Source organism: Carassius auratus, chromosome 16 (genome assembly GCF_003368295.1).
Source record: "Carassius auratus strain Wakin chromosome 16, ASM336829v1, whole genome shotgun sequence".
Classification (NCBI taxonomy): Eukaryota; Metazoa; Chordata; class Actinopteri; order Cypriniformes; family Cyprinidae; genus Carassius; species Carassius auratus.
The window spans coordinates 5,453,758-5,465,888 of NC_039258.1; the positions used below are offsets into that span (position 1 = coordinate 5,453,758).

At 33.8% G+C, this 12,131-nt stretch overlaps 1 protein-coding gene across 2 annotated transcripts; it reads left to right on the forward strand.

Moving 5' to 3' along the window:
- Positions 1-600: 600 nt before the first annotated feature.
- tbx20 (T-box transcription factor 20) lies at positions 601-7,733 on the forward strand. Of its 2 annotated transcripts, none has more exons than XM_026283580.1 (8): positions 601-1,057; positions 2,036-2,285; positions 2,558-2,722; positions 3,083-3,191; positions 3,674-3,832; positions 4,111-4,187; positions 6,181-6,296; positions 6,854-7,733. In XM_026283580.1, the coding sequence occupies exons 1-8, from the start codon at positions 931-933 to the stop codon at positions 7,192-7,194; spliced, it is 1,344 nt and encodes a 447-aa protein (XP_026139365.1). In that variant the 5' UTR covers positions 601-930; the 3' UTR covers positions 7,195-7,733. The 2 variants fall into 2 exon arrangements, with proteins under 2 accessions (XP_026139365.1, XP_026139366.1); XM_026283581.1 differs by having other exon boundaries at positions 6,184-6,296.
- Positions 7,734-12,131: the final 4,398 nt, after the last annotated feature.

Here is a 12,131-nt window from a genome sequence, read left to right on the forward strand (position 1 = left end):
ATAGCAGTAGGCTAGCCTAACTAGTTTAAAATTCTTAGAATAAAATTTTACTTAAACTAATACAATATTCTTATTGTGAAAACGTCTGGACCTGTTTTTTTGTCAGAGAAAAGGTGTTCTGCATAATGGATTATATTACATCATAGCATAAAAACATATAAACAAATCCAAGTAGGCTAGGATAGTTTCATTCTAGGTGATAAAACATTTGTCATGTCACGTAGCATTCCTTTACAAGATGTGGACATTTAAGTTTTCATGCATGATGTAAGCTTATATACATAACCAGCGTTTTAGTGTAGACAGAAGTGACGTGTTAAACACTGATGAAGTTTATTTTGCATTTTGACGGCTCTTTCAGGTCTACGCAGCGCCCAGTAGTCGAAATCATTACGGGTGAACTCATGAATATTATTAATGTCGTTCTGACGTTGCTTGAGGTGGCCTGTCACAAAAGTGAGTAAATATTGTTAAGCCACGCCTCTATCAAAAATCTCACTGACGCCCGCTCACTAGCGTCAGACTTTCGACAAATCAGGAAGGTTAACGTCACGTGCATAAATTAATATTCATGAGCCAAGCGGTCACCGAAGTAGGATTTGTAAATAAACTGAGCGCAGGATCTTGAAGAGCCAATGATCTAGAAGCAACACAACGATTGGTCGTGGCTGTGTACGACGGAGGGGCTAGTGAAATTAAGGAGACTGCTAGTGTCCAAAACTTACAATGAAGATCTTGCTTTGCAAGAGAACTAGAGGGTGACTTGAGCGAGACACATAATGTCCCAACCGATTTGGAAGTAACAAACGCATCAGCCTGTAGCCTGCAAGCTTCTTAGTCCTGACTTAAACATCATCTTGCCATTTAAACTCGTTTCGGGACTTACTCTGGACATTTGTGCTGTTGAGAATAGTTTTCAGCACTCGCATCATGGAGTACACCTCTTCCCCAAAGCCTCAGCTCTCTTCTAGGGCGAATGCTTTCTCCATAGCCGCACTCATGTCAAGTGGGAAACCGAAGGACAAGGAGGCGGAGGAAAATACCATCAAGCCGCTGGGTGAGAGCAGATCTGACTCTTTTATGAGTTTTGATAGCAAAAGTGTTTCCGTGTTTTGCAACAGTGACATGCGTTTGCATGTAAGGCGTAGAGTGACATCAGCGTCAAACTACAGCAGTTATATATAAAAAATAGCCTAGTGTAAAACAACTAAAGTAGGCTAATGACACTGCTTTCAGTGGGTTATACGATTGCATGCGCTTCTGAGGCCGTAAAAATGCGAATATTCTAAGGAAATAGTCAAATTGTGACCTGTCAATAAATGAGTGATTAAATTAAGCTATGTGCTATGAAATGAAAAATATTAGATCAACAAGTGAGATTTTGTATTTGGCTAATTTGTGTTCTTTTGTTAATAATGTTTGCTTTTCTGGCTAAGGCTAATCATAATTAATATATTTAATTTAGGAGGTCGCCTAAACCCACAAGCGACAAAACACCTCATACGCCCAACAGTTTATTTACATTTACAATATTAAGATAGAAGGGAAGTCCTATTTGCCTAGCAGTATATTAAATTAAAAACAACAACAATATTTGGTTTTATGCCCACAGCATTTAAACTTTTCTATCGCTTCTATGCAGTTTGTCCTTTTAAATTTCAGGCAATATTAATAAAAACGTAAAAAATAAAAATAAAAAAAGAAAGAAATAGCCTACTTATGATCCTTCATCAACATTTAAGCACGCGTAAATACTATTTATTTTAGGACATTATTAATTATAGCAATGTGAATTATGTTTATAGCTAGCCTATATATTATTTTTATATTTTATATAAGCTCATATTAATAATAATTATAAAACTAAACATGCAATGTTAAAGCAAATGATGTTATGCTGTTTTTGTATATTTTATTAGATCCAAACCCAATTCTGCATGCTTGTCCCAGACTTTAACATCTTTTGTAACACTAACTGCAATACATTTGTGCAACATATATTTTGTAATTCGTGATCCTTTTTTTTTAATTCTAGAACAATTCGTGGAGAAGTCGTCGTGCCATCCAAACCTCGCAGACCTGCCTTCGATGGACTCCCACGGTGACTTCAGCAGCGGCAGCAGCAGCGGCGGCGGAGCTCCGTTATGTACCGAGCCGCTCATCCCTACGAGCCCCTGCGTCCCCAGCGAGGAGATGGCCAAGATCTCCTGCAGCCTCGAGACCAAAGAACTGTGGGACAAGTTCCACGAACTCGGCACGGAAATGATTATCACAAAATCTGGAAGGTAAAAAAAAAACTTTAATTATTTTACTTTTCGTATTTTTAGACGAATTTGTGTTGTACATTTAATAGACGCATTTAGCAGGACAGGCCTGTTGTCAGTAGCCATGGGATTAAAAATGTCACCACATCTAAAATAGGCTACTTCAGCTCATTTGATTTACACAGTTGAACCAACATATTCTCAAAATCATGTTTTCTCACGATATCAATTCAATATATCAACGATATCAACTTAAATATAACTTAGAAACATACATAATATTGTTTCAACAGACGAATGTTTCCGACAATTCGTGTATCATTTTCCGGAGTGGATCCGGACGCCAAATATATCGTACTAATGGACATCGTTCCGGTGGACAATAAGAGATATCGATATGCCTATCATAGATCCTCGTGGCTTGTGGCGGGAAAGGCAGATCCACCTTTACCTGCTAGGTAAGAAGCTTTTCATACCTGCATGCGTTGTTTTGCTGTTTTTGATAACTTAAAAAAGTTTCTAAATCATAAACAAAATGTGAACAGCCAGTGTAACTAAAAATGTAGTAGTACTAGTAAATTGTTACATTTACAAACTGTAGTGGTAATTCACTTTTAATGTAGCCTATAGCCTACGTGCAGGCTAATTCGAACATATTTGAATTTCGCACGTTCTATATATATATTTAGTCATTTTTAGATTCAAATCCAAAGAAAATTTTAAACGTAAAAAAAAAATCGAATAGGCTAAATAATTAACGCAGGCTTTATTCAAACGAATAGACAACATAATTTTTTTCCCCTGTTATTATATTACAGGTTGTACGTGCATCCAGATTCGCCATTTACAGGAGAACAGCTATTGAAACAAATGGTTTCTTTCGAAAAAGTGAAGCTTACAAACAACGAACTTGATCAGCACGGACACGTAAGCACAAAGCTTTGTTTTTAATCTGTGCCATATATTGCGGCTTTACATTTTATTCTGTGTATGTCAGTGTGTACTAATTATAGCTAATTATTTAATGCAAAACAAAAATAGTAGCCTAGGCTATCTGTAAAGATATCTGTCAACATGAGTGGCTGTACAAAAAATATATTTTGCCTGTAAAGACCAAATCTTTCGTTTATGTTTTTTTTTTAATGAGAATGATTATTCAAGTATATGATATATTTAACAGCCTATTTAGATATAAAACACAGCAATTTATAGCAAAAGTAGACTAATGTTTTTTTTTTTATTGTGTTAAGATAAAAAGAGATAATGATTATAATAATAAATATTTCAGTAATTCATGAAATGCATAATGCAATACTCTGCAAAAGCCTGGTTTATATATTTATTTATAGTTTTCCTTCATCACAAAAAATTAAAATTTTCTTATATTCCTGACCAATTTTCTTAAACAGATAATCCTGAACTCCATGCACAAGTACCAACCACGAGTTCATATCATCAAGAAGAAAGATCACACAGCGTCACTTCTTAATCTAAAGTCTGAGGAGTTTCGTACATTTGTCTTCACTGAGACAGTTTTCACTGCGGTCACTGCTTACCAGAACCAGCTGGTTAGTACAAATCAACCTCTTTCTTAACTCCTTTGTAAGGCAGCTGGAAAAGCCATTACATATTTAGTCAAAATGTATGTTTTGAGTGTATATTTCTCCCACTGGGTATTTATATTAGTATATTTTGGCAGCAGTTTAAAATAGATGTGATTTTAGTAGAACAGTACTGGACTTCAATTATTCCATTTGGATTTATGTTTCATTTAATGCTCGTGACATCATGTGGGAGAAGAAAAGAGCTGCTGGATTAATTTAGTCATTTCCTATTTTTGCTGCAGATAACCAAACTGAAGATTGACAGCAACCCTTTTGCCAAAGGCTTCAGAGACTCCTCCAGGCTTACGGATATTGAGAGGTATGAGGAATTCTGCTGCTAGCCGTGTGTTCATTGCAGAAGGAGGAGCAGCTGCTCTGAGGAGTGAGGAGCGTGTGTGGTGGGGAACGTTCAGCCAAACTCATTAACAAGTGCACAAGTGGCTTTTCATTAGTCTCATTAGACCTAGACGTGTGTGGGCGGGTTGGTTCAAGGAAAGCTGGAAAAAAGTATGGTTCATGTGGCCAATTAATTATTATTATTAATAATAATAATAACATCATCATAAAAAAATCTCTCTCTCTCTCTCTCTCTCTCTCTCTCTAAATATATATATATATATATATATATATATTTTTTTTTTTTTTTTTTTTTTTTACTTTTTTATGATGATATTATATATATATATATATATATATACATACATATATTATATTATATACATATACATATATTATATATATAGATATTATATATATATATATATATATATATATATATATATATATATATATATACATAAATTTATATACACCAACAAAACTAGATTTATGATTTGTTTTGGTCAGGTAGAAATAGCTTATAAAGGTAATATTTGTATTACATTTGACTTTTTATATAATATAAATTCTAATATTATATTATATGTAGATATACAAGAAAACACACTTAGAAAGATGTCAATATCTTTCTATATATTATGAATATATCTTATATATATATATATATATATATATATATATAAATATTGCTGAATTAATTTTAAAAAAAAAATGCACAAGAAAAAGGGTCAGTATCGCTCACTTTTCTGACTAAAAATTCACTGGAAAACCCAAAAATAATTTTATAAAGCTAGAAATGCTGGAAATGACCGATTTTTGGCAATGTGCTCTCAAATTAGCATTCCAGTTAAACATTTGCCAGAAAGTTCCATTTCAGACCACAATGAAAGAACTACTCAAAGTCAATGACTGCCAAAAATACCACACAAAAATGCATCCTGCTCTCTCTCTCTTTCTCCATCTCTCTTATTTCTTTTTCTCTTTGGAAGGGCTGTGAATTAGATCTGATCAATTGATCTTCAGGGAGCTGCAGAAATCGCATTAGTCTGGAGTCGGGCACTGCACTAAAACACAGCGTAATTCAATTGAGCCCCGTGACTGATTGAAAACAGCCACCCAAGTTGTAGGGCTGCGAGGCCGCTCTCCTCGGGAGCGCATCGCAGATAAAAACACACATATTTGTATTGCGCTGCTGACAGATATTGCACTTTCCTAACTTAATTGGGAGGCTAATGTGGACGCATGGCTCTTGTGATGCAGACCATCTCAGCCTGTCTGAGGAGTCTAATCTAACAGGAGCTAATGCACTTACTGCAAGGCTAGCAGACACACTTCTCTCTATGCACTTGCTGTGTGTTAACATATTTTTATGTGCTTGTTGTTTAAGCTAGCATGAACTGTCTGATTCATCGAGCACAAAGCTGCAGAGAGACACTTCGGATGTGTTATTAATTAGCATATTCACACTTAAGGTGTGGTTTAAAATGTCAGAATAGTAAATAAATGTTATGAAGTTCCTCACATTGTTACTGAAATAAAATAATTGTTTGTACTTTGATGTACAAAAAAAACTAAAGCTAAAATTGAAATTAAATTTTAAAAAAATATTTCAAAATAAAATAAACAAAAGACATAAAGATACAACGAAAAAAAATTTAACTAAAATTTTCTAAATGTTTTTTTTACCCAAAAATCTAAATTGTGGCACCTCATGTCATTTAAAGCATTTAAGACTGTCTTCTGTTCATACAATATTAGTCATTTAGGCCTAGTGTTGTTTTCAACCCCTCTGGCTTTAATTTCATGGACTAAAATTAATTGTTTATTTTTGGAGATTTGTATTCTCTTTAAGTGAGATTGATATTATTTGATGGCTTGAAAAATATTTGTTTAGTTTAATTAGGATATGTAACCAGATCAAATATTTGTGGATATAGAGATATATTTTGGGCTATTGTCTTTTGATTCTGCTGTAGGGAAAGTGTTGAGAGCTTGATCCACAAGCACTCTTACGCCCGGTCGCCCATTCGGACTTATGCTGGTGATGAGGAAACCTTGGGTGAAGATGGGCACTTGGCACACAGTAGAGGTAAGAAAATGTTCCTGTAAGAGTAAACCATGCACTGTTTTTACAACCTACAACCATATATTAAATGCAGTTAAATAATATAAATATACAAACCTTCCAAAATCGGCTTTGTAACTAAAAATGTACTGATAACCATCATAATAATACAGCACAAGATTAATAAGAGTTCATCACATAGACAGTACACAAAAAGAACCATCAGGGTAACACACATGAATAAATAGTGAAATAAACATGAACTAAATAACAGAAAATGTAGCACAGAACAATGTAGATAACAAAAAATAAGAAGAAACAAAACTATTTATATAAAATGCAATCATATGCCATGTCACACAGTTTTCTAGAACAGTTTTTGATTACAGTTTATTTTAAGGTGTCCTTGTTACAATGTAATTATACATTTAAGAAGCTGTACTTACTATATGGTTAGGTTTTGGTTTAGGGTTAACAGTTTAACAGGTTGTTTTCTGTAAAAATTTATAAAAATGTTTGCATTATGGTGTAAATATGCTCATTTAATGGTACAAATAATGCATTCAATTCTTTCCATACAGGTTCAGCATTCACTGCATCGGACAACCTCTCCCTCAGCTCCTGGGTCACCACCACGTCTGGCTTCTCTGGCTTTCAGCACCCTCAGTCTCTGTCTGCCATCGGAACCAGCACAGCGTCCCTGGCCAGTCCTCTTCCTCACCCCATCCAGGGCTCTCTACCCCCTTACAGTCGACTGGGCATGCCTCTCACCCCATCCGCTCTGGCCGGCTCCATGCAGGCCAGCGGGCCGACCTTCCCCTCCTTCCACATGCCACGCTACCACCACTATTTCCAGCAGGGGCCCTACGCCGCCATCCAGGGACTGCGCCATTCTTCCACAGTCATGACCCCGTTCGTATGATTCCTGCCACTTCAGCCTGATAAGATTTCCCAATCACCGGCATGAGAAGACATACGGCACCCATACACACATGCTTACACGAAAGGAAGAATCACATGTAAATAATATTGACTGACACGGCACTGACTAACGACCCGGATGTGCTGAGAATGAAAAGCCCAACGGACAGGAATTCTTGTAAAACAGAACTTTAAGCATGAGTTTTTAGTGTTAATAAGATCCGTCTTCATCTGCAGATGTGTTAATGCTACAATTTAAAGGGATAGTTCACCCAAAAATGAAAATTCTGTCATTATTTAATCACCCTCATGTCGTTCCAAACCTGTATGACTTTCTTCCTTCCAAAGAACATAATAGAAGATACTTTGAAGAATACTGATAACCAAACCATTTCGATTCCCATTGACTTCAATTGTATTTCTAGCCGTATAATGAAAATCAGTGGGAACTGAAAATGGTTACAAACGTTTATTTTTTTTTTTGTGTTCTGGAAGTCAGTGGGAACCAACTTTCTTCAATATATATATATATATATATATATATATATATATATATATATATATATATATATATATATATATATATATATATTTGGCTTTCCACAGAAGGATAAATATTCATACAGGTTTGATAGTGTGTGTATATGATGACAGAATGTAATTTTTAGGAAAACTGTTTCTTTAAAGATTAATTCATTCCTTTATCGACACCCAGAGCCAGATGAGGGAGAACATAAGTCACTGAACGTAACACTGGACTACTGTTGTTTCTCATTCCCCGTGATCCATCACCTCTTACTGATATGATACGCTCTCTGTGGAGCTGCCCACCCTCCAGTCAGCCCTCCTGTTCAAACTGTGGACACTAGAGGGCGCTGTGCTATTTCAAAACGGCAATACTGGATGCAAACGGTATACGTGTGATGCTGGACAGACTACTTTTATCTCTCTGGTCAGAAAAGTTTATTTTCTTTAAAAACAGTTTAAGACATTTTATTGTATTTTATATTTAAAGAGACAGTTCTCCAAGAAATAAAAAATCTCTCATCATTTACACACCCTCAAAAACTATATTTTGAAGAATGTTGGTAACCAAACAGTATCGAGTTCCATTATATATATATATATAATATTATTATTATTATTATTATTATTATGTTTTTTTTTTTCTCCATGAAATGGAAGTTAAAGGGAACTTGAACTGTTTGGTTATTATTCTTCAGTATGTGCATTGGAACAACATGAGTGTTACAGCAAGAAAAACTATAAATTAACATAATTGAATTAAAAAGACACAACAAGGGTGATCTGAAACTGATATGAACCAGTGGATACGTGAGGCAAATGAGTCACAAACAAAAAATCCAGAGCAAAATGGACAGGTTTGTGTTTCGTAACTGGCTAATATTTCTTTCCAGTGCCAGAAACTGAGCTTTAGCCACTCGAGGCGGCTTGTCGACAGCCAGCTTGCAGGAAGTCTACACCTTTAAATAATGGGCTAACTTTTAAATAGTAGTCTCGTCTTCCCCAGGTGAACGAGGGAAATTGGGTGATTTGTGGCTGAAGCGTTCCTATTTGTACAATCACATCGACAACAATTCATCAACATCCTGAAACCAAATCACAGAGAAACAGCGCTTGCTGTAATAGCCAGATGAAGAGGAACTGGTGTGTGTGTGTGTGTGTAAGTGTGAGGAACTTAATGATGCTGGTTTTTATTTATTCTTCAAATTTGAACAGGAAAGACAAGCGTAAAAACACAAAGTCACACAATGCTTTTTAGGGTTGAGGGTGTTTTATTCAGATTAAATGTTTTGTCTAGAGTAAAGCTGATAAAAAAATGTGCCCACCATTTCAAGCCTTTGATTTGTTATGAACAGACTGTACAAACAGTTATGTAGTTGCAATATATTAGCAAATGTTTTCTCTTTATTCCTTTTTTGTGTGTATTTCTGTATCAGATGTATCTTACTCATAAGGAGACAACTGACCATTTTTGTTTTGATGCCTTTTTTAAGTGCAATATATTTATTTCAGCTATGAAAAAAGATATGGCTAATGTAATATTTGAAGCAATGATAGATGTTATTTGTAAACAAAAATGAAATATATATCACCCCAAAATAATGTTGTGAGAGTTTGATTTTTATGTTTGCATTATTGTATTAAATAACTACAATATAAATAATACACTCTTAAAAAAAAAAGTTTCCAATTGATATGTATTGCGCCATGAAGAACATTTAACATCCATGAAACCTTTCCATTCCACAAAATGTTCTTTAAAGACATTTTGTAGATTATTAAAATGTTCTTCATGCTAAAAAAAAGAAGGTTGTTTGGAACAATGGAGCAGTTGACTGAAAGGTTCTTTGGGGAACCTTTTTGGAACATTTATTTTAAAGAGTATAGGATATTTTAATTAATCTATGTTTGTGTTTTATTTACAGTACAAAAAGTTGCAATGAACTGACAAAGAGTAAAAAACAACAAAAAACAAAACAAACAAACGTTCGACTTGTGCATTGTCTATGTGAGGAACATTAATTTAAGCATCAAATTATATCTATATATTGAAAAAGATTTATATTCTTTTTCTTATATACTTTTTTTAATTTAACTATTTACAATAAAGTGAAAGCATTTAAAGGACCTGATGTGCAACCAATATAAACGCATGCAATTATTAAATTATTAAATCTTTTTCTTCAATAGATTAATGAAACACCTTAAATTCTCTTTTCAGGGAGCAGATTGTGTACATTTTAAACTAATTCAAGCAGAGAGTCAGAGAGAGAACTATTTCTATGCATGTATGTTTTCATTCATAAAATAATTGTGAATGATTGATTTCTATAATTATAAACTCTTTGAAGCCTTGGAGAGTTGCACATCTCGCTTCAGCATAATGTGATTAGCTCTACAAAATATGCATAACAGTTGATGCACTGAAACAATTTTCATTCAGAATTTTTTTAAGAATTCCATAAATGCTTACAAAGAAATATATGTCTAAAAATATATAATGTATACATACATATATATATATATATATATATATATATATATATATATATACACACACACATACATACATACACACATACATACAAATATACAATATAGAGAACTGTATTCCAGAGTTCATACTGAAACAGCATTGAATAAATAGTCAAATACTAAATATTATTTCCAAAAATTATATAACAAATTCAATTTTAATTGAAAATTATGCTTTACAATCTTTTTAATTCTATGGAATTGTTTAAAAAAGTTCATATAGATATCATATACATTTTTCATATATTATTTTTTTTTTTTTTAAAAGATCACAATTTGTACTACCAACCAAAACCCAATTTTCTTTCACATCTGAATCTTTCTCTGGTCCATGTTTTTATTTTATTATTTTAAACAGTGCATTTACATAAATGGAGTTCAAATAAATGGATTTGCTAGCTAAATCCCCAACAATTATCTGCCTGTTTCTGACTAATCATACACAGAGGTGACAGTAATTATCATTTATTATTCCGCGTGCGTTATTTGTTTGGCAGGATGCTGCAGGGCAGGAAATGTCTGAGGTATATCTGTAGCATAATTCTAAATATAAAGATGGCTTCTCTTTCACACAGCCATCACTATCATGGACAAACCAACAAATCGATAGCAGGTCGTTAGTCACCGTTTCACCAGGAACAAAAGGCACTTCTACCCTCTGATAAAAATCAGTTCCATCCTTTGAAAAGAAATAAATAAGCAAATAAATAACATCCAGTGAGAGGGTGATTGGATTAAAGAGATAGCAGAAGGGCGGTCTGAGGCCGTGAGCTATGGAGAAATAAATTGAAAGGAACAGTTCACCAGGGAGTCCATTTTAAGAAATAAGAGTGTCATTTACACAGCAAGGACTGCCAGCTAAATCCTATGTAATTTCATTCAGTTTTGCATGCTTTTTTTCTTCTTCCCGCCATGATTCTTTAATTTGTCCCTAAGACAAAAGGAGCACATTTCAATGATATGGGCAGGAATGGAAAACTGTCGGCTGTCTTTGTCAGTGAATTAAGGTTAACCCACATCCCTGTCAATAGAGTCCACGTTCTTTATTGCCTCTATTAAACAGTGGTCAACCATAGTTTTATAGATGCCTCACTTACTTTTATTTGAAGAATACATGCATAATTAAATGCTAGATTCAATTTCTGAATCAAACTAAACACTTTTTTTTTCTTGAAAACTTTGAGCACCTTCTCACACGCTGCTATTTCTCATTTAATAGCGGATAGAATTTGTATAGGCTTACATTTAATGGAAGTATCATATGTAAATTGCTAGAACTGTGGAGACTTAGGCTATTTCGTCATTTTTCTTTTTACTTTAATTTTTATATTATTTTACAAGCCAACTTTAAGCTACAAAAACTGCATTTTACATTTACATTACATTAGTTTTTAATATTTGTAGCATTATTGTCCAGGATAAACACATTTTATTTATTTTTACCTTTTGTGAAAATATAATTTATTTATTCCTGAATCTGTAATACACACACACACACACACACACATATTTACCTGTCCTAGACTTGGTGAATGAAAGAGTGATTTTCTTCTGTTTGTCCAATCAATAAATATAATAAAATGATATCATATTTTTAAATTTACCATTATTTATTTATTTAGGAATATTTGTTTATCATTTGGTCTTGTTATTTGAAAACCACATACAAAAACCACATTTGAAGTAAACCTTCTTACTCAGAAACGGTCTTTGTGACAACTAGCCCCAGTCTCCTCTAATTTGTGCAGTTATCAATCACATTGTTTTTATCCCTTTCTTGTATTCCTGCAGAAATCCACTTAATTCAAGCAAAATAATTTCAACAGCTACATTCGTCTAGGTCTGTCCAACAAAGGATGGAGTCATGATGAAATCATG

What these genes read in the sequence shown, in the direction of transcription:
- tbx20 (XM_026283580.1), top strand. Translation starts at nt 931, where the DNA reads ATGGAGTACACCTCTTCCCCAAAGCCTCAGCTCTCTTCTAGGGCGAAT. An exon ending in ATTATCACAAAATCTGGAAG is followed by an intron (nt 2,286 to 2,557) that starts GTAAAAAAAAAA and finishes TTGTTTCAACAG; the next exon opens with ACGAATGTTTCCGACAATTC. An exon ending in CTGCTTACCAGAACCAGCTG is followed by an intron (nt 3,833 to 4,110) that starts GTTAGTACAAAT and finishes TTTTTGCTGCAG; the next exon opens with ATAACCAAACTGAAGATTGA.